Source organism: Calliphora vicina, chromosome 4 (genome assembly GCF_958450345.1).
Source record: "Calliphora vicina chromosome 4, idCalVici1.1, whole genome shotgun sequence".
Taxonomy (NCBI): domain Eukaryota; kingdom Metazoa; phylum Arthropoda; class Insecta; order Diptera; family Calliphoridae; genus Calliphora; species Calliphora vicina.
In genome coordinates this window covers 66,079,354-66,103,726 of record NC_088783.1, presented here as the reverse complement: position 1 = coordinate 66,103,726, position 24,373 = coordinate 66,079,354, and the positions used below count along the sequence as shown (strand labels likewise).

The window sequence follows — 24,373 nt, the reverse complement described above, 5'->3', positions numbered from 1 at the left end:
AGTTTGCAAATAAATTAAGCGATTTTTTCACCGCCACAAAGACACCAGTTCCCACAGCTGTTCCGAAAATTAAACACCCAATGATTTTTATACCCATCAGCTGTGCTCTGATGTTATCACATCTTTATTGAAATCTGGAAATAATATAGATATTTCCCTTAAAGCTGATTCCACACTGTCGGAACCATGGCAGGCATTGCGTGTATCTGAGAGACCATAAATGGCTCTTATACAATCTGGATTGGAGTACACCGCTTTATAAACTTTAGTAGGTCCCATCATAGTTCTCCACTTAGAAATGCTATCTTGTGATTGCAGAATTAACGCATAACTGGGACCACTGTAAACAGAAACACTTTCCATTTAAAACTTATTGCTTTTGTATGTACATTACTTTCAAATTTACCTTCCCATAAATGTTATTAAACGATTGTAAAAGAATTTTCCCTTGTGCTCAGCGTAGAAATGTTCCGATAATTGTTTCGTAATGTGCACTTCTTTGGAGTCCACAATTTTAAAATGTTCTTTGATTAAACGTTTCAATGCCTGGAACGCTACAGCATTACGTACCACATGGGGTTTAATGATGGCCAATGTAATTTCCATTATGATTTTGTTTATTTTACTTATTTTATTTTTTATTCTAATGTGTAACGGGCTGGTAATGAGAATTTACTGTTTGTTTTGGTTTTCTGCTTCCGTTTGTCCAGTGACAGTTGAGAAAGTAATGCCAATTAGATAATAGATATTAAATGAAACAGCGATTTTTTTGAGCGTTAAATGCACTCAGGGAAATAATCATGAAGTAATGAAATGCGAATATTTAAAGACTATATAGAAATGGAAAATGGATGTTACATATAAATATTTATATGTTTTAACATAAACTAATGAATAACTAAAAAACAAAAATATAAAACAAGAAATTTAAAAACAAAGCTAGTCAAACAGCGCTCTTGGGTCCATTCAAAAACTGATTCCATTGTGATACCCAAGATCTAAACAGAAGGGTAAACAACCGGATTCTCTGATTGACATTGGCAGAATAGGTGGGACACAGTCTCCTCCTCTTATTCGTTATGGCAACTTCTACAGTAGTCATTGTACCGTCTTCTAGCATGTGTCCCAGTTATACAGTGTCTTGTAATAAATAAAACTATTAGCCTTATTTGATCACGACGGAATTCTATAAGTAGATTCGTCCTGCCAGCATCATATACGGGTGGATTCATTGGTCCACCTGTTTTGTGCAGTCTCATATAGTCGCTCCTGTACAACCATCTTACATTTTGCAAGGGAAATTCCAGAAAATGGATCGATCGCCTCCTCATCCATCATCGCACCCCTTTTGGACAATTCATCTGCTATACATTTCTATCGTGTTCAGGGACCCATATTAGCGTTATCCTAGAATGTCTCACTATCTCATTTAGGGATACCTGGTGTTCATCGGTTAACCTAGATGTCGTGAAGATACTCGCTATTCTGTGAACGGTAGCCTTGCTATCAGTAAATATACATTGCCCCTTTTAGAGTACATATTCTTATGACATCGTCATCGGGATTATAAAGCCTATCGAATAAATGTTTTGCGATGCAACAATCGACATTACTATTTATGTGCCCATAGTAATTTAGTATCCTAGAATGTCCATGGAGTTTACCAGAACACGAAAAACAGCATTTAGTCTCACAGTATCACAGCGCCAGTATCGCGATAGTCCATAGAATTCGTTCAACGGCCTTCCGTTGAGTAGCATTATCCAAGGCGTGCCACCACACAAATACTCCATAGAACAAGATGGGTTTAACAACTGCTTTAAAGATTGATACCCTTCGGCATAATACCCCAGTTAGTACCAATTGCTCTTTTACAGGAGTAGTTGGCCACGTAGACCCTATTAATCTTGTTCTGAATGTTTAGATTAAAGTTTCCTAAGATATCCTAGCTTTTAAGGTTCCGAATATCCAAATCTCAATATTAGAAATCAATTAATGATTCAGTACGATTCGATTCAGTTTTTCGTAATGCTAATAAATCAAACTAGAGATTTTTGTTTTTTGTTGTTTTTGTAAAACTTTATTTAAGAAAATTCTCTTGTTTCCATTAATAATACATTTTAAAAATAAAAACTTAAAAACTATAATTAAATTGTATGTATTTTAATAATAATAAAAAATATTTCAATAACAAAATACTTAATAAAGACAATTTTTTAAATATGTAGTAAAAGAAATAAAAAAAAAAATTCGTTCAAAAACAAAAAAATGCAAAGAGCCGAAAACTTGAAAGTTTAACTTTTATTTAGTATTTTGTCTTTTATATTCTAAATTTAAATTAAAAATATATTTTAGAAATAATTATATTGCTTAAAAAGCTCAAAAAAACTTGTATGATATTAGGTCTATTCGTTTATCTGATAATGCTACTAATATTTTCAATATTTTGATTATTGGTATTTTGTGTCAACATTTACAATATTAGAGAAAATAGAGCAAAAATTATTGATAAACAAATTGTTTATTTTAACAACAATATTTTGAAAAAAGTTTTAATGTTTATATTTAACAACTATGCAATAAGTAGCTTGAGTTCGTTTGCACAGTGTAACAAAATAAACATTAGCCTTTTGGAGGTGGTTGAAATTACACTTTTTTTTTGTTTGTTTTTAATAATTGTATTTTTTTTAATAAAATTCAATTAAAGTCTATTAACAGTCCTACTAAACAATTTTTGTTTACAACAGAAATTTAAACAATTTTATTATTGTTTGTAACCAATTTGTTTGCTATTTCTCTATTTTTGTTTTAGCAAACAATGTGTAATTTTTAAAAATTATTTTTTATTTATAAAATTTCTAAAATATAATTTATAAAAAAATAAACAAAGCCTTAAAATTATATAAGTTTTTTGTTTTATAATAATAATTATATATTTTTGTTGATAACAACAACTACTTTTAATTTCAAGTAACAAGTTGGTTGCTTCTTTTTGAATTTTTATTTTTTCACATTTTTTTGGTTTTAATTTTTTAAAATTTTTGTTTTCTTAAAATCTACAATATATATAGTATTTTATTGTATAGTATATATTTTAATAATTTATATCTTTGTAATTCTTTTAATATGAATGTTTGGTTTTCAATAGTTCTGTTTTTATATTTTGGTTTTCTTTAGAATATTTGTGTCAAAAACTATTTTATAGCTTTACAACGATATATAAATCAATCCAATGTTTTGTATATCTTTTTGATATTACCCCCATTGCATTTTCTGCAAGTGTCTCATTAGTGTTGTTGAGCATATTTCTGGTCTAGTTTGTTTATTTGTTCTGATGTGTTTAGCTTTTTTAATCGAACATGCCCATTGTAGATGTGGGCACAACTTCCAATAACAGTTGAAAGAATAATGTAACTTTATCTGTAATTTAAAAGGAAATGAAGTTTATTAAAATTATGGATGAAAATCATTTAAAATTGTTTTGTTTCAGTTTTGCACTTTTATGATTTTCGTTTCTCTCAAGGTAAAATTTTCATTTGATTTTTGATGACGGAGGACAATTTTAGATATTGGGAGCATTGTAAATCAAAAAATGCAAAACTATTGTGGCACATTATATAATAGTCATAAAATTTAAATCAAATCGGCTAATGTTAACCGGTCCCGCATCGTTTTAGAAGTTTGGAAATGCATTTACAAGGGAAACAATAAATTTTTTTCCAGTTTTGAAGTATGTAATTGAAAAAAATGGATTTTTTTTAAGCTTCTAATCGCAATTCCAAACTTCATAGTCGAGCGAGTTAACTTCATCCAAACTCAAATTTTAAATGTTATACAATTATATGAAGTGTCACAATAATACCACAAGCTACTAAACAAGATGTATTTATTTACAGGTGAAGTCAATAAGCCAGCTGATTATTTTTTTTTGTTCGATTTGTTTTATATTTTCTAACTGTCAATGTTTATTTACTTGTATTTTCCGTTTCCTAATTGTCAGTGTTAATTTATTTAAATTTAAAATTGTTTTCAGTTAGAAAAAGTAAAATTATAAGAAATTTTACCAATATTTTAAATTCAAAATGCGATCCTGCACTATTTGCAAGAAAAAATATGAAAAGGGTGGTGGAACATTGTTTAGAATGCCAAAAGACCCCGAAAAAAGATTATTGTGGGGCCAAATTTGCTAAAAAATAAAAGTAATGCCTACAGAAACTTATCTTTCTTTAATAAATAATGGACTTGTCGCGTTTGCGAACTAAGCTAACGAAATACTCTCCCCTACAGCTCTTCAGAGCTGACAATATTTTAATTGATGTTCCAATTGTGCACGTTTGGATAGATCACCTATGGAGCAAATACTATCTGCTGACGGTTGGAACATTGAATAACTTCCCAAAGCTTTTTACACAGTTTGTTTTAATTAAATCATAGTTCCTGGCTTAGTGTTAGACTCATGTTCCTTGTATTTTTATGATGCTATCTGTGTACCCCAAAATCTTGAAGAGTTTCGTCACTTTGTATCACCAATTTCATTTAAGAATTCTCTTTTCAAAATTTTGTTAAGAAAGAAATCATTTGGTTTTTATTTTGTTTTTTAATTTTTTTAATCAGCTGTTGACTTATTGTTTGACTTTTAGAAAATATTTTTACAAAAACAAAATCCATGTTGTTTTTGTATAGTTGTATTTGTTGTAGAATTGGGACTACCTGTAAATCATTATGCCATGCTACTAAATATACTAACTTGAAAACATTTTCAATTTTCAAGTTCCATATTTATTTATACAATATTTGTCAACTTACTCATAAATCTCGGTGTCATTCCCAATTTCACAAATGGTACATAGAATATCAAACCGGCAAATATGAAGAGTAATGCATACAAATATTCAATGCGAGGCGTATCGATAATGGGAGCCACCACCAGATACGTTGAGATCACCAGAACCACAACGGGAATGATAATAGGCACTTTATATGGCCTTGGATAGTTGGGTTTGGTGAAACGCATCACAATGAGGGCCAACATAGCGCCACCATAGAAAATCCAAGCGGTAAAACTAAAGAAGTCAATTAATGAATCTATGGTACCATACAAAACCATAGCAACAGCAATTAATGACTAAAACGAAAGAAAATAAATAAATACATAATTAAAATAAAGTCTATATATAGAATAAGAAGATATGAACATATTCCGTTTTCTTGTCTGGCAAAAAATATTGCCCTTTTTCTGCCTTGTTTTGTCAAAAACGAAGTATAAGTTGTCGATTTAAACCTGGCCTAAGTGGTATCAAATTGACGATATTTTCAAGATCTATTAAATTTTAATAATTGAGTTTATTGAAATCTTCAGAATTTTAAATACTATGAATGCCAACATTGTCAACTTATCTTTATTTTTTGTAAATTTTATTAAAAATGTAATTCAGGATGCCATTACCGTTATTATTAAAATACCATTACCGTAATAAGCTAAAATATCGTTACCGCTAAGTCATCGTTACCGAAATAATCCAAATTACCGTTACCATTTCAAATCGCAAGCCAACCTTGTAAAATACTGATTTATTTTCCAAAAAGTTTATAGGATATTGAATAGGTTTTTGTAATGAAGACAAACAACGCACAAAAACAATTGAATTTTGTTGCGATTTTAACTGGCCTCCACGTTCACCATATTTAACAGCTTCTGCCAGTTTTCTTTGGGGATATTTAAAAGAAAGAATATATCACACACTCAGTTCAAAAGTGACACAACTCAAAATTAATTTGTCGGGTTATATAAACCTGTTGTAATTAATTTATTACTACTTCTTCCATCAACATTTGTTGATTAAATTATATTACTTGATATTTATCATCTAGGAAGGAAATTATAACCCACTAGTTATACTGCCTGTTTCACTAAATGCGAACGAACATTTTACATACCAGATAGGTTGAATTTTTACAAAAAATGGATATCCCATGTTTTGAGAACCAATTAAAGAATCAATCGCCTCCATTGAAATATTTTGCGATTCCCTTATAACCACATCTGATAAACCTTCCTTCGTGGTATTATTTTGAGTTCGTATTTTGCGATCTATAATATAAGGGTTCCTCGATAAACTAGACGATAGTGTGCTGGACTATATATCTGAGGTTTGCGGGTTCGATTCCAGCAACAGACTCTGGGTGTATCTGCAGATAAGCAAAACGCTTCACTGTCTGTGTTTGTTAAACAAAAATGAGATTGAGATCTGGCGATTGGACAGACCGTTTCGGATACAATAGTAGATCTGCGTATCTATTGTCATTGTCGTGCTGGAATCTCCAAACTGGGGGCATATTTTCCTCAGTTTAAAACGGATCTGTATCCGATTCCAGTCATAACATATTTAATGATATGAATAGGACCCATTCTTTGCCCTGACTTGACTGTCTTATTTGTGTCCAGTCTCTTTCTCTTTGGCCGTTATACAAATGTTCATCCCTCACTGCCTTTTACATTGCATTTCGGTTCATCCGAAAAGAGAACAGTATTCCGTTTCTGTCTCAACCTGTTTAAGTTCGATATTTTTAGAAATAAGAAGTTCTTCGGGGGGCAACCCCATTTGCCCTGTGGCTAACAGTTCGAGAACAAATTTAAAATGCTATATTATTGATATCCTCCCGGGAAGTCATTTTTGGGAATTTATTAAACTTTTATTTATCTTGAATGTATTCTGTCCAAATGTTGAGATTTTTTACGGTACCTGCTCAGGAATTTGTTTTATTACTTTTATAACTGCTGATTTTTTAATATAATTTTTTTTATAGTTTTTTGCTCGAAAACGTAGTAAATTTGAATTTATCTACGAAATATACATCTATATTTGGAGAAAGGTCGTGTTTTTGAGAACTGAAATAACGTTTTAAAAACAGTTTCCATTGTATTGTCACTCCCTTTATATGCTACGATACAAAAAATATGATTTTTAAAACAAGGGACAGAAAAAAGCAAAATTTTTTTTTCAGAAAATAAAACTTTTTTTGGTTTCAAATTTAAAACTTACATGGAATATTAGACCAGGTGCTGGTGTTAGACGTCGTACATGCACATAAGATAAAATATCTAGCAAATGACCCTCTCGGGAAGCAGCAAAGCATAATCTGTAATAAAGAAAATAAACATTTTTTAATATTTAAGTATTTAACAATATTTTTCAAATAATTTATACCTTCCCGCTGCAAACAATGTACCATTTGCACTGCCAAATGTACTGATGGTTACACTCAAGGGCATCAACCAGGCCATGGCTCCTAAGATACGATTACCAAATGTTACCGCTACAGCCTCGGATTCAATCATTTCGGTGGGTGACATGGCCGCTAAATAGGAAATATTAATCAAAGCATAACACAAAGTAACCAATGGTATGCCAATTACTATGGAGCGTGGTAAATTCTTGCTCGGATTCTTAATCTCCTCCGTAACATAGTTCAAGTTATTCCAGCCATCATAAGCCCACAGACCCGTATAGAAGGCTGTGGCTATTGCTCCCATGGTGGGTGTAGGTCCACTAAATGCATTCGATAGATGTTGTGTATTGCCCTGAAACAGTTTCCAGGCACCACCACATATAACAATTAAAACAGCCACCAATTTGGCGGCGGTAAATATATTTTGAACTGCCATGCCCAAATTAACGCTATAACAGTTAACAAACAATATCATCACTAAGGGACAGACGGCAAATAGAGGAAGTGGTAGTGATCGTGGAAATGGTTTAAGAAAAATATATAATATAATATTAGAGTTACATGTTTTAAAGTACACATTTGTATTACCAAATCTCTTTTACTTACCTATTGCTACTACTGCAACCATTTTAACAACCGACATTGGTGGATCACATTCAGAGACAAATGCCTCCACTGCATACTGTGCAAATGAAAGACAAATTATTGCCATTTGCGATGGCTTTAAAACTAGTGTCGATACCCATGAGAATAAAAACGCCGGTGCTGGTCCATATGCGTCCATAAAATATGCCCATTCAGCACCTGACGATGTATTCATTGTACCTAATTCAGCATATGCCAGAGCGCCTAGAATGAATAGAACGATAATGTGTTTAGTGTTTTTGTGTAAAATGGTATTATTTTATAAATTTATTGAAAAACTTGTTAGAAGAATACTTTTTGGCTTTGCAGGTTATTATTAGTCCAGTTGATTTAAATTAAGCCACAGTGTGGACAATCAGCGTTAGACATAGTTTATACCAAATAAAATTTATAAACAAATGTAATATTTAACAAGTTATATACCTTTCACCAAAGTATACTTTAAGATAAAGATGGAAAACTATTTTTGTTGTAAAAAATTCTGATTAAAAAGTATTTTTCCCGATTTTGATATCTATAGCGCTGCTGGAAAGGTTCTTAGAATGTCTATAACCCGATATCCATATTGTCTGCCATAATTAATGACTTGGTAATTCAGTTATAGATCAAAATTAGGTCAGACATCGAGGAGGTCGTGATTTTTTTCATTTATCTTAGCCATTTGTGGTCCAATTTTCCAGAATTTAAATAGAAACTGAACCAGGCCTATAGCGGATATATTGATGTAGCAATCATGTATTTTATTTATTTGGGTCTTCGCAAATATGATTTCAACAGACACACGGACATGGCTATATCGACTTGCTATCTATAACGATCCAGAATAAATAAAAAAAAAATAGGAATTCCAAATATTGATTTGTAAATTTTTTACAATTAGATGTATAAATATACGTGATAATTGTTTTTATTAAATTATCGTACTATAATTCGATTTTTTTACTAAATGTTTCAAGATTTTCAATCTCAGTGAGTGAGAATCGAGTAGATCCGACTTTGTATCGATTATAAGATTTCGAAACAAAAAATAAAGTGGTTGTTGTTAAATCAGTTCTGCTGTTCTGGGGAGTGATACTCGGGACGTAAATCCAATTATCGTTGGAATGATCGAAAACAGACGTTAAATTGGTTTATATTGCGAAAGAAGTTAGGGTTTTAAACCAACTTGAGAAAAAAAAAATTATATCAATTACTCTTTCTTAAGAGTAGTCATTACAATTTAGATCTTCCAAAAACTTTAGTAAATTTTTCTTGTTTTGAACTACCGATTATTTTGACTTTGAAAGGTTTATGAGGTTTGACATTTGCAAAATGGGATGCTATACACTCAAACAAAATTGGGAAATATTAAAAACTTACTTCCAAAGTAGTGAGTTCTTGTACAGTGTGGACCATTTAAAATTTTAAATTTGAAAGATTTAAGTTTGACATTTGCAAAATGGGACGCTATACACTCGAATAAAATTCGTGGAAAATTTGTGAAGAGAGTTCATGCCGCATATGGGATTCAGAGAACCCACACGTGACTATTGAGAAGCCAATGCATCCACAATGAGTCACTGTTTGGTTTGGATTTTGGGCTGGCGGCAACATTGGGCCATTTTTCTTCGGAAATGGGCAAGCAGCCGCTCAACGAATTTTTGTTTCCAAAAACTCAAAAGAATGACATGGACGACATTTAATTTCAACAAGACGGGGCCACATGTCACACAGTCAACGCAATCATCGATATTTTAATCAGTTTTTGAAAATCGAATAATCAGCCGAAATTGTGATGTCAATTGGCCGCCTCGGAGCTGTAATTTGAGCCCTTTGCATTATTTTCTGTGGGAGCCATTAAGGATAAATGTTACGCAAACAATCCAGAGACAATTAAATCACTGAAACATGAAATCGAAGTTGCCATTGAAGAGATTCGAGCCGAAATAATCGGAAATGTACTTAAAAATTAAGTTGATTGAATGAGGTACTCCCGAGCCAGTCGTGGTAGTCATATGAATGATATTGTGTTTCATTCTTAAATGACAAAGTTCAACCTTTCCAATAAAACCAGAAATTTTAAAAAATAATCAGGGGCCGAATTACCGCATTCGATATCGAGTAAATTTGATCATAATCTTCTTATTTGAGATTACGGCATTCGATATCGAGAATGAAATTTAGTACATTTTATTATAATTTCGATATCGAATGCGGTAATTCGACCCCAGTACTTTTTTATAGCCGATTCAAATTTAAAATTGAAATGGCCCATGTTGTTATCCTACTGTTTTTAAAATCAACCAACATTAATGCTGTCATCAATTTTAACATGTTTTATTGAATCTTAACATAAAACATAATTATAAATTAATTGAGGAATTAACCATAGAGAAACATAGAGCGGAAACTAGAAAAAATCTCAAACAAAATATTTGTTTTTGTTTTCACATAGTTTTTTTACTAATACATTCTCACCACTAAGGTTTCTGACAACTGAGTTAGGTCTTTGACAGGAGAGTTTCCGCTCTATGCCTATTCTCTATGGTATTAACATCCATCAATATTGCTACTTTTGATTTTTTCCTCTCATTTGTTTCAAAAAAGAAAACGTACAGTGGGCATAATGCCAATTTCAGTGAATGAGGTGGTGTTGTCAGAGGTGACACAAACTTAATGTCATATTTACATACGATTAATTGAATTTACTTTTAAAAAAACTTTAGTGGGTATAGATTATTCAAATAAATAACAGGCCATAACTACTCAGACTACTGATGTTATACATTGTTTCGAATATCTATAGCCATAGTAGTACAGTAAACAGTCAGTATAAGATCGTCTATACTTGACAAATAGTTATCATAAGAATTAATGATGTTTGTTATCAAGACAAAGTTGTCTGAATGGAGCAATAACACTAATAATTGGAGTCTATACATGATAATTTGTTCTCTTAACATTTAGTAGTTTATCATGACACAAATTTATCAGGCATAGATATAGGGTTAGGATTATCATAGTATAAAAATGATTCAGTAAAGTGACTGTACTTCTGTGACTGTATTTTTGTATCTAGGTTTATATAAACTAAACCGTGAAAACGTTTTAAGAATCTAACATTCAAAGCAATCAGTCTTTATTCCTATAAAGTGCATAATCCTCTTCATGTTCGACAAACTCTATGTATCCTGAAAAAACTTGTTTAGCATAAAATCATAACAACTTGACATAAGGACCATTTAACCAGATCACCAACAACCAAGACATCTACAGTCGATGCTTATCTACAAAAAAAAATCACAACAAAGTAGCTTTTCTGTAAAATAGACATTTGTAAAATAAACCCTCCCAGAAATCCCTTTCTTATCGTGACAGGTCTACGTGCAAGAATTCACATACTAAATTAAAAGATATTTTCTAAAAATATCTATCATAAATCGCCATACAAATTACCTACAACTAAATATAATATTTGATTTGTTTACATTCAATAGAAATCCTTCAACAACACTTGAACTTGGCAACAAATAAAAAAAAATCTAAAACAATTACATGTGTACTCGTAGTTTAATTTAAATAAAATAGAAAACATTTTAATTTACAAGTAGTATAAACTATAACTAAGATGAACATTTCATTACTACATGATTAAATTGTTTTTGCATAAAAATTAAAAACAAAATTAAGAAAAACCACGTGAAAAAGTAAAATATATACATACATATGTATGTATTTAGATGAAGACAAGAAAGAAAAACAAATCAGAGAGCAATAGATGAAGTGTTCCTAAATCGGAACTCTCGCATTCATTCAATTGGCCTTAACATGAATTTTTATTTATACTTTTATTTTATTTTATAAAAATTATTTTGCATTTGTAGCTTTGTATGTGGACCAAACTTTCAATTTCTCTTTTCAACTACAATTGTAGTTTTACAAATGTAGCAGATACATGTTTGTATAAATAATAAGTATTATACCATGAAAATCGAATATCGAATGCACTTAAGATTTTCAATGAAATGATGAGTCGATGAAAATACTAACTACTAAATACAGAAAAAATATATATATTTGATTTATCGTCTCAAATCTGTTCAACACTTTTAAATTTTACAGGAGAGACAATAAACATAATAAAATTTAAATATTGTGGTTATAAATATGATTTTCATTCTTCAATAAAGTCGTTATTTTTAAAAATAAACAGCTATAAATTTGTGAAGACGTGTGCCTTGATACCAATATCCATTAAAAACTCAATTTTTTTTGGTTGTTACGCCCTTCTTTGGAAGGCTATTAAGATTGGAGTGGATTTATTATGAATTTATAATGAACTAAATATTTAAATATTCAATCCGAATCAGATCCACTTCCGAAAATCACATAAATAAATTAATTTGAAAATCGTATCAATAATCCTCAACTTTTATAAATATTGTTATTGATTCGATATACAATACTTGATGATAATATCCCCCTAACAGATCGTAGCTCCTATATAAGGCCCAGATACGAAAAATACATTAAATATCAATAAAAAATGGATTGGGTGTATCTTAAAAATGAGTGATTTTTCCAAAATATTGATAATTTTTAGCTATGACCTTTTCCCATGTTTCTGGCAAAATCAAGCCAATATCGGATACTTTGTTCTAAATTGAAACGTATCTCAGAGAGAGCGTCCTGCATATACCGAAACAAATAGTAGTCGGACGGGACACGGTCTGGACTATAAAGCGAGTGAAGCAAAACTTTCCAAACACTTTATTCTAAATACTTTTCAACAGTCATTGCAACAAGTAGCCGAGCATTGTAATGATGGAACATTAAAGTTTAATGTCTGGCCGAATATTATAGGCGTTTTACGGCCGATGCTTGCTTCAACCAAATTAGTTGCTTTCGGTACAGGATGGATTAGCCAGATTTCAGCCAGGACCCTTTTGTTCTCACCATATACAGAGAATTATCTTAGCGCGATGGATATTTGGCTTTTATGTCGATTAGCCTGATTGCCCGAGCTTCTCTTACGTTTCGGGTTATCGTAATGGATCCATTTTTCACATCGATTTAACACATCGAATTATTGGTCGAAGATCCACAAAAATATACATATATATTCCAATGTATGTCTGCTGAAGGCAAGATAGGGAGTAGGTTAGGTTATGAAGGCAGCTAGTATTAACCAGCTCACTTGGGTCCATAATTTGGTTCCTTTGTGATACCCTAAGGATCATACTCAGGTCCTCAATAGATCCTTCACATGTCAGAAATGGGTTCAGTGCCGAACCAACCTGTCGCACGAATGAACGAATCTATATTCCTGACATCCACAGTAGATAGATCAGCCAGTCCGTGCAAAAAAGGACTCTGATAAAGCAGGGCAAAGACAGAGTCGATGTTCAACAGTTTCTTCATCATTGCAACTTCTAAAAAAGTCATTGTATGGAGTATTCAGTCTCCTAGCATGCGCACCAATCATCAGTGCCCAGTAAGCACTGATATCAGAGCTCGCAGCCTAGCCCTTGATAGGCCCGTGAGAGACATTGATCTGTGATGGTCAAAAATGGTCCAAATGAGCCCCGATATCGTGCAATTTGTCAGACTACACCATCTGAACTGAGCAGACTCAAATATTTGATGCTGTATAAGTGATTTACAGCAGGATAGCGGTAAACCGACCAGAAGATCGATCTCATCACCTGGTAGACGTAAGCCTCTTTCGGCAAGTTCATCCGCGATAGCATTGCCAGTTACACCAGAGTGACCCGGAACCCGCAATAACTCCAGGTTAGAATGTCTCGCCATCTCGTTAAGAGATACCCGGCATTCATGTACCAATCTGACACCAGATAAGGATTTGATAGCAGGCTTACTGTGAGTACAGATTCGGATATTCACACCAAATAACCTATAATACTTCATCCAGTGTACCGCCCTTTTAATCGCTGAGATTTCAGCTTGAATTACACTACATTCATTGTGTAGCCTGAAACATACCCCCTTCTGAAAATGGGGAATATATGTAGAAGCCACCACCCACCACAAGCGCAGACTTAGAGTCATTTGTATAGATGTCAAGCGTGTCCCTAGATACAACGATACAGAGAAGCGTCTGTCGATAAAGGGTAAGGGAGTGCAGTAGTCAATGTTGACAGGGAGATAGGGAGTAGAGGGACGGTCTTATAGCTATGACTAATTATGGACAGATCGTCAATTTTGGTGGGATGATATGCGTAATATGAAACATATTTGTGTTCAATTTTATTTGAATACTAACATATTTCAGAGATTTGTGCACATTAAAGTTTGGATATGCTTATAATTAAGATATTTTCAGATAAGATTCTAACCAAATTCAATAGGCTTAGTCCTTGGGGCAATATAAAAGTTTGTGCAGATATTGTCGAATTATCTTTAAAATTGCGTCTTGTAGTTTGATTACAAGGGATTTTCTAGTAATAGAAAATATAAAAGTTACCAAATCGAGCGCCAGGTATCGGATTGGGTTCAATATTTGGGATCAATTTGCTTCCTCCTATAACTGCTCAATTAACCAATTAGGTTAGACATTTAGCAACAGTGTCATTGTAATCATATGTTGATTACTTTAGACTAGCTATCATACTGTATCTTTTTAATTAATGTAGGGTCAATTAATAGAGTCAGTAACCAGTATTAACATTAAATGCTAGGTGCAGTTACCAGAATTTCTGGATAATGTTTACAGTAAGCAATAGTTTACTGTATAAATTTTTGGAGTGTATTCGTACAATAAAGTTTTTATTATAATACGAGTATTCTTAAAGAATAATTTTTTTCCCACAATCTTAAAACACTTTTTTTAGTTTTACCCCTAAAGTATACGTTTATACTAAAAGTATCTATATATATTTATATATGTAGTGTGTAAAAAAAATCTTGCATATAAACCGAAAATGTATTGGCATTTAGCCAAAAATGTTTCTTTCATAGTTGCGAGAGAAAACAAAAAATGTGGCGTTTATCAACCTCATCGTCATGTGCAACAGGTTACAGTTTTGCTTACAAGGCGCTAGTCTGGGAGTTTTTTTAATATTTAATTTCTATTTTTTCGTAGTAGTAGTATATTTTGTCGTTTTATTTCAATTTTCTCTATACTATTCAAATAATTAGAACAAATTTCAACAAATTGTCGGTGTAAAACAACAGATTTGTATACATCACATTAAAGTGTATGAATGTACAGAATGTATTTTTTGACATGACCTCCATTTGCTTTGAATTTTTTTCTTGATTCCAAATAGTTTTATTTTAGTAAACCTGTTGAATTTTGTTACTTTTTTTAATGTGTTGTTTTTCAGTTCAAGGATTATTTTTGTTTTTTATTTAGTGTTTATTGGTTTTGTGGAAAATTTTTGGTACTTACCCAACAATGAGAGCAAACCACAGGCCAGCCATATTATAAAGCTAACACCAACGGAACCAGTACGAACTAGTAGACCAGATGGTGACACAAATATTCCAGATCCTATAAAAAATTAAGATTTAAAGAGATTATTATAATAAAATAGATTATAAAATACATAAATATAAAAAACAAAAGGAAACCTTTTAGTATAAAAATGTGTATTTGGATTAGAAACAGGGAACATTTCGCTTTATTATTGTTTAAAAGAAAAGTAACATTTTACGAGGATGAGGGCAACAATTTGAGAATGTTGCCCTGTCATATTTATTTTAGAATAAAGACGTCATATTTATGTTATTAAAATTGAAAAATTGTTTGGATTTAAACTTTTAATAAACCATTGATAAATATAAAACTTTAAAAATTTTAATGCTAACAAAAAATCTAACTTAATTCTTTATTTACTTATTTAACCCACTTTTGAATAAATATTTATAAAACAGCAATTAACACTTATACAATAATACAAAAAAAAAAATATTAAACTTTACAAATTAAACAAAAATAAATAATAATAATTCTCAATACACAATAAAATTGTTCGCAAATTATAAATAAATGTTTTTCTCGCATAAATATGTTAAAAACAACAAAAATTTATAAATAAATATGCAAATAAAATACAATAAAAAATAGTCGTAAAAATTTATAAAATCATTTTAATATTATAATAAAAAGAATTATAAACATTAAAAAACTGAATAAAGCACGTAATAAGTAAATGAATGAGAGACGTAAATAAAAAAATAAGACAGAAAAACATCAAATAAATCTCAGACATAAAAAATATGATAAAAATATGTTTTGTTCGTCGCCATTTTTTTTATTAGAATTAAAGAGAATTATATGATGACGAGCAATAAATAGTTTTTGCAGAAGACTAGGATTTTAAACTAAATAAATAGAGAAAAATGCATAAATAAAATTGAAACAAAAAAATTGGGACAAATCAAACATAAAAATTTTAAAATAAATTTAAATTCAGTAATTTTACATACACAGTGCAAGTGTTTCAATTTAATACATTCAATACCCTCTATTTTAATTTTCATGAAACTGAGTTTTTTATGGCAAACTATTCAGTAAAGAAGATCTCATCCATTGCACTAATTTTACCCATTTTTGAGGCAAAAAGTTATTTTTTGCACTTTTAAGAATGCATTTTGTTGTTGTTGGCATTTGATAAACAAAAAAAGCAAATAACGGCAAGTTTTGTTTTTGTAAAAAAATAACGGCGACCGCTTAGCAAGTGGTCAAACAATCAGAAACGTGTTAAATGAAGATTTTTGAGTTTAATTTGTCAATTTCATGTTGCACTTTTTGAGAAATATAATTGTTCGTAAAAATAGCGAATTTGCGGAAATTTGGTTGGATGCGCAAAATAAGAGAAGAAGAATGCTGCTGTTTACAATTTTATTATTGGTGAAATTGAATTCGGCAATGTAATGTTTTGAATGAGGAATCCGGTTATGTGAAGAAAAACAGTTCTAATTTTTTTAAGAATATCTCAGTTAGATGGATGATTTCCTGCCATATTGGATCCGCCATTTTGAATCTGAAAAATTTTAACTCAGATTCGAAATCAGCATCCTTGAGTACCCCAATATACTGATTTTCATGTAAATCAGAAGACATTTTAAATTTTACGCCGCCATATTGGATCCGCCATTTTGAATTTGAAAGATTTTATATCAGATTCGAAAATAGCAACCTTGAATACCTCCATATACAGATTTTCATGTAAATCAAAAGACATTTTAAATTTTACGCCGCCATATTGGATCCGCCATTTTGAATTTGAAAAATTTTACCTCTGGTTCGAAATTAGCAACCTTGAATATCCCTACATACCGATTTTAATGTAAATCAGAAGACATTTTAAATTTTACGCCGCAATATTGGATCCGCCATTTTGAATTTTAAAAATTTTACATCAGATTCGAAATCAGCAACCTTGAAAACCCCCGTATACCGATTTTCACCCTTGTTCAATGATTCCTTATAGTTTTGGCCACAAAAATGGGTGAAATTACCTATAGTGCGTTGATGGAATGTAACCGTAATGTTGACTTAAAACACTTTAGTGCGATTTTAGAACATTAAAAATATGTAACACGAATTTGACATAAAAATCAAAAAAAAAAAAAAAATTAGCGGTTGATAGTTGATTTTATATAAAAAAAACATTATTTATGCTATTTTTCAAATCAATAAGTATTTTTCAATTTAATTGTTTTAGAAAATCAACCCTGTTAGCAGATGTCAAGTAGAAACGTAATGAAATTCTGTTTTTACAGGTTCAGCCGTTACAGTTACGTTACATTTTATCACTATAAGTGCTCTAACTACTTTACACACAACAGAAACGATCAGCTGTACCGTCCCGTTAAGGCTAACCCAGCCTTAAGTTTCAAAGAAAAACTAGTATTTTTTGGATTCCGTAATTTCTCTATCTTAAAGAAAATATATTTCTGAATGTAAATCCCTTTGTAAAACTACTCCAAGATAAGATAATTTAATAGCAAGGGAGTTTAAAAAATTAACCGGGAGGTCATCAGTAATCTAGAATTGGAAATTAGTTTTCGATATGTTAGCCCTGGGGCTAATGTATCTGGTCTTGATTGCCCCGCAAGTACCTGCTATTTAAACAGGTCCAAATCCAAACATAATTTAAGAGGTGTGAGAGAGTGATGATGTGAGAACATTTGTAAGAGAACGAAGGACCTCAATTACATAAATAAGACAATCAAATATAGCGGTGGCGATATTATGGTGTGGGACTGGTTTTTATACAAAGAATGGGTCCAACTCATATCATAAATGAGGAGCCGCTGAACAAAAGGTAATTTTTCGAATTTTTTTACAAATTGAATTTTTGGTATTTTTATAAAATTTTCAAAAAAGTACATTTTGTTCTTCGGCTCCTCAAATAATACTATGACTGGAATCGAATAGGGGCTGTTTGGAACCACTGTATGTGTCAACCACTGTATGTTCAAAAATTTATTTTTATTTAAGGATTTTGTGTCCTTCAATTATAAGCCATTTGCTGCTGTAACGGCGAATACAATATATGCAATTCTTCAATTCATTTGTGGTTTTTCACTTTTAATTGGTTTTTGCAAAGTTTCTATTTTAAGTTTTTCATTTATTTGTGGTTTATACTTTTAACCACTACAATTTCCGTCAACTTTGACCTTTGAATTCTTAGTAAGCATTAAATAAACTACTTACATATTTACACTACAAAACATTACATTTATAGAAAATTAAGTTTTATGGTGAAATTGTCCATAAACATTGTTAATAATGAGGTTATGTATGGCTGCACAGTGGGGGACTTATTGCTAGTTAATAAAACCTCACAAAAATGTCTGTGATAGCAGACAGGAAGACATGTTTTGTCATACCACTGCAAACAAAACAATTGCAATCACTTGACATTTTCATTTGTATTGTTAAATTATTTTTGTACCCTACATGTAAACAAGCATTAATTGTATGATTTGTAAGGCTAATATCAAAAATATTTAAAAGAAAATTCAAAATTTATATACGATAGTACATAGTTGAATAATTTAATACAAAAATGACAAAGAAACATTACAATGCTTACAATGGTACATTAACGTCACTAGCTCCCTAACTGGTTACTTGTTTTTATATCCTTCACCTTCGTGAGAAGGATACATATATAAGTTTGTCATTCCGTTTGTAATTTCCACAATATAATTTTCCGACCCTATAAAGTATATATATTCTGGATCATTATAGATAGCGGAGTCGATTAAGCCATGTCCGTCTGTCTGTTGAAATCAATTTTCTGAAGACCCCAGATATCTCCGGGATCCAAATCTTCAATAATTCTGTCAGACATGCTTTCGAGATGTTTGCTATTTAAAGTCAGATAGCGGAGTCGATTAAGCCATGTCCGTCTGTTAGTTTGTTGAAATCAATTTTCTGAAGACCCCACATATCTCCGGGATCCAAATATTCAATAATTCTGTCAGACATGCTTTCGAGAAGTTTGCTATTTAAAATCAGCAAAATCGGTCCACAAATGGCTGAAATATGAGGAAAAAACCAGGACAACCTCGATTTTTTACCTATATCTGGATTACTAAGTCATTAATATATACAATATGGATATCTAATGACAGATATTTCAAAGACCTTTGCAACGACGTACATATATGTATAAGACCATAGTAAGTTGGACCAATGGGTCAAAATCGGAAAAAAATATTTTTTAATCCGATTTTTTTTCCACCAAAAAAAAAAAAAATTTTAAATTTTAAAAAAAAAATTTAAAATAACAATTCAAACATTTTTTTTTTGAAAAATGAAAAAAAAACAACTTTGGAAAAAAAAATTGATTTTGTTTACCTAAAAATATTTAAAATTTGTATTTTGAAGTATAATTTGGTGAAGGGTATATAAGATTCGGCACAGCCGAATATATGTTCAATATGTACTTGTATTAGGTAGGAGCTAATTCTCTTAGACCGACAAATATGTGTCTTATTAGTCTGACTTTAAGAAGGTTTGTTGTTCTCCAAAAGTAATTTATAATATCATTTAGAGCTATATATCATAATCAATTTACTTCAAGAAATCAGTAAGTTCTTCCCATATAATGATCACATGAGAATTTACATTCATTCCAGAACAAATCTGTGTTACATTCATTGGCGATTATGATATTTTCATCAGTTCCGAAATGTAAATTGTACTTTTCTTTACCTCACTCTAAAAAATGCATGTAAATTTACTACTTTAAACTAAGTAAGTTTTCATGTACAATTACAGAAAATGCGTAAATTTAAGCACAATATGTTTATCAAAATGATTTACATATTTTTATCTGCAAACATACATACAAAATATAGTACTGTGAATGTTTTTCAACATGTTTATAATATAATAGGCATATCAACTTTATAATTACATATAATAAGAGTAAATGTAAGTTTTATACACAATGTGTATAATCGTACTTTCTTTAAACATGTCATGTAGAAATTGTCAAAATGTCGAGACAAAAATAATAAAAGTTTAAAAAATAAATTGTTATGTTGTGATTAAAAATTACTAATTAAAAAGTCGTGTTAAAGTGCATTTTTTTTAAAAGAACTTATTCTCTTCCAATTTTGGCGTCATCGACGAAAAGTGTTAGCAAATTCTAATCAATAAAGTTAAGTAAAAATGCTTTACAAATAACTTTTGTATTTAATTTTCCCAATAAAACTTTTGACATTTTCTTATTAATTTTCAGAAAATCAAAAATATTTTCAAAACGAAAAATAAAATTAAAAGAAACATTTTCAATAAAATTACGAATTACATTCATATGTATACTTATAGCAGTAACAGATAAAAGTAGTTGTATTTCACTTAAATATAATAAAATGACCATAACTATGAATCAATATCTTTGCAAATTATACAAGAAGGTATAAATATACATATATTATGATATTCCAAATATATACCATTGAATCTAAATATTTGTATGTATATTCGTAATTTTCGTTACAGACTTTTTCATAAGAGACAAGAAATATTCATCAGGCAAAATGAATGTTATATATTGGTTTTGGTACGCTAAATGCACAATCGTTGTCAGTTCAGTCCATCATTTTGCTCCGTATCTCAAAATAACTCCGAAAAAGTATGATTTATCAAATTCTATTTTTTTTGTCAACAGTAAATATTACCTAGACCTAGTACTCCTGGAAATATTATTAAAAGCATTGTCAATCGTTAAAAAATTATATTATTCTAATAAGAGTTAATTAATATCATGCGATTTTATGTCTGAATATAATAAAGTATCTTTTTAAAATAAAATCTCGTATAGTTTATTTAATATGAAGCATTTAAATGTGTATATACTAGGGTATTCGAATTATTCGATTTTTCTCTTGTTCGAATAAAACGAATAATTCGAATAAGAGATTTTAACTTGTTCGAATAATTCGATCACACGTTTAAAATTAATCGAATTATTCGAATAATTTAAATTTTTTTAAAAAAGTAAAGAATGAAGTTTTGATGTCGGTTTTTTAATATTTTGTTGTTAAAGATAACGTTAAAGTTAACAATTCAAGTATTGATAATGTTAAATAACATTCGAAAACAAAGTCCATCATTAAATTTTCAACAGAAATATTCTGATCAGATTACCTGCCGAACAATTTACAAAACAATTGACTAGTGTTGGGGTGAGGAAATCGCCTCGCTAATGATTTGCACAGGACTTTGAATAAAGAGACACTGGATTTCATTTTAATACAAATTTATTTATCCAATGTTTCTTATATTAAAATTCCTACAAACAAATACACATATTTATTTAGTTGGGGAAATTATGTAAATTACAAACAAAAATTTAATTAAAAACTAGCTTACTTTTTGTTATGGAAACCACTAGAGTTAAATATTGAAGATATTCTAAATTAGTCTTCCGCACTGAAGACTAACCACCACGCTAGCCAATTTAGTGTTAAAAATATATAAAATGTAGTTGTAACTATTGTAATAAATGATAATATAAGACAAACAAAATGACAGACAAAATGTAAAAGAATATTTAACGAAAATTTTATAACATTAACAACACTGAAATAATTTAGCTAGTTTTGCCCGTGGCGACAACAACTAGCAAACTCTTTAGTTTCCGTTTCCGTATGCTTTAAAAAACTTGAGATAGTTGGACAGGATCCTGAATTCAAATACAATATAAACGTATTAAGAACTCTTTTATGTCGTTCATTAATTCGGGTTTTAAATTGAGTAACTAATTCTATAGTAAATTAATTATTCACAATTTTTAATTATTTACAACAAATTGTATTATACATCAAGCTCTATCAACGTTACCGAATCTTTGCTTAATAACGTGGTCTTAGGGAATTAAACAATACAGGGGATCTGTCCAATGTTTGATATCATTGTCAGTGAACGTGGCTAATTTGAAGTAAAGAATGATTGACGCATTTACAAATACGCAAAAAGTTTATTACCATCTTACACAAAGAAGTTCAACGATGTTCAAAATCATGTATAAGAAGAACTCCATGCTTTTCTTGCTACAAAACGTTAGTTTTCTTCTATTTCTATGTAATCATTATAAATGTCATCCTCAATATCACTTTCAACGACCGTTTCTAAATCACATTCTCCATCACATTCAACTCCATTTTAATCTATGTTAAAATTTTGATTATTAATTTCGATTGTTCTAATATTTTGCCAGCTGAATAACAAATATTTTAATCCGTACATTTTATTTTCATTGGTTCAAGTCATAAGTTAAAAATTTTAAAAGATTTGTTTTTAGAATTGTAACTTCTTGCAGTAATATTTATATATTTATAGAAGGAGCTATTGGAACACTCATCTACAGTGATCGAAAGTCCCTTTGTCTTTAGTTATTTGTCGAATTTCAGAAACAATAAAATTTTTGTGAGTCATTATTACTTATTTAAATTTGAAATTTTTTTAAGAAATTTAAATATATATGAACATTTATTCGTTTTATTCGATTATTCTACATAAAATTGTTCGAATTATTCGTTATTCGAAAATGGCCATTTTTAAATTGTTCGAATAATCGAACGATCATTATTCGAATGAATACCCTAGTATATACATATGTACATATTTTGTGTGTAGTTCTAAGCAGCTTAACTGTAGCTTTACATATTATCAATGTTTTTTTACACATAAAAAATCTAAATTTACATGAAAATTTTATGTTGCTAAACATTTTTTAAACACATAAATACGTAACTTTACATATTTTGTTTATATTTTTTTACATACTAGCTGAACCCGGTCCGCGTTGCTGGCCCTTAGAAAACATCTGTTTTATATTGCATCTCGAATTTAGTATACAGTTTCGGACAAAGTCGGTGATTCAATGAATTCAAAAATTCAGTAGGATAATCGAAGGCTTGTTCTTCGTTCATTACTGTGTCAATCTATTTGTATTTTATTGTTTTGCTAGGCAGTTTCAATTGTATTTGCTTATTGATCTTGTTAACATCATTATTTGTTGGTGCCAAAATTGCATGTTCCCACAGACAATCCGAATTGTTGTAGTTCGTTGTAAGACTTGGGAATACTTTGTTGACAACGTCTTGAATATTCATTTGCATTTGGCAGAAGTCCGGAAATGAAATCTCATTTGTGGAGGGATCAATTGGAATTTTTCGTATCGTCATTGGGAAGCGTGAGCAATGATCCAAAACTGTGGTACATTTGGCCTTGAACTTTAAAGGTGGGCATGAAGCCGACATCATTTGAAAGCATGTGTTGTACTTTTGGATAATTTGAAGGAAGTGTTTGGAAATAGGATTGGCGCCAGAAATGTAACTTAGTAGCAACTCAGACGGCTCCATAACTGGTGGCAGAATAACTTTACCGTTCGAACAGCACATTCCCGGGGATTCCTTAGGGAACTTCAAAATGCTGCAATGTAAGTAATGTTTGTTCATTGCGCCAATTAGTACATCCTTGTGATTCCTGTAGTCATCATACTTATTGTAATAAAATCCGGGCAACTTTAAATCGATTCTTTCTCTTGATCGAGTCATTCGGGAGCAAACAACTATATGCTGTTGAGGTGTTTCTGCAGCACTCGATGAAGATGCACTGCGACGCATTTGCTGAAGCCGTCAATCTCATTCTCTTCCCGTTTATGCGACTCTAGACGTATATGCCCTTTCGAAAACAAATTTTATTTGAATAAAACCGTTATTTTTTATTAAAAGTGATATGCGGTGAGTTATTCAAAATATTATTTTTTTAATAGATTTCATATGGAAATTTTTTAATCATGCACCTAATTTGCAAGAGTAAACAAAATTGTTTATCATCGATTGATAATATAAAAGAACTTCTATAGTACCGGACATGTGTTGGAATGTATTCCTTTTTTCTTTTACACCAAATCATTAATTTTTAGAATGATGTTAAGCAACAAAATGAAAATTGTCATTGTTTGAACGTTGGAAATAAAAAAAAGTATTTATGTATATGTGTTACAGTGTTACCCGCTAT

At 30.6% G+C, this 24,373-nt stretch overlaps 2 protein-coding genes across 3 annotated transcripts in view; both read right to left on the bottom strand.

The window, feature by feature from the left end:
* Positions 1–84: 84 nt before the first annotated feature.
* nmdyn-D6 lies at positions 85–676 on the bottom strand. The gene is made up of 2 exons (XM_065508302.1): positions 407–676; positions 85–340 (listed from the first exon to the last, which is right to left on the bottom strand). Exons 1-2 carry the CDS (start codon positions 604–606, stop codon positions 97–99), a joined length of 444 nt encoding a protein of 147 aa, XP_065364374.1. The 5' UTR covers positions 607–676; the 3' UTR covers positions 85–96.
* Positions 677–2,051: 1,375 nt separating this feature from the next.
* The window catches only part of sbm (sobremesa), a 115,500-nt gene continuing 93,178 nt past the window's right edge, over positions 2,052–24,373 (bottom strand). For both annotated transcript variants that reach the window (XM_065507412.1, XM_065507411.1), the window contains exons 3-8: positions 15,266–15,367; positions 7,837–8,079; positions 7,209–7,707; positions 7,044–7,140; positions 4,807–5,125; positions 2,052–3,420 (exon numbers count right to left, since the gene is read on the bottom strand). In XM_065507412.1, coding sequence (XP_065363484.1) covers positions 3,350–3,420; positions 4,807–5,125; positions 7,044–7,140; positions 7,209–7,707; positions 7,837–8,079; positions 15,266–15,367 — 1,331 coding nt within the window. In that variant the 3' untranslated portion in view covers positions 2,052–3,349. The remainder of the gene's footprint in view (positions 3,421–4,806; positions 5,126–7,043; positions 7,141–7,208; positions 7,708–7,836; positions 8,080–15,265; positions 15,368–24,373) is intronic.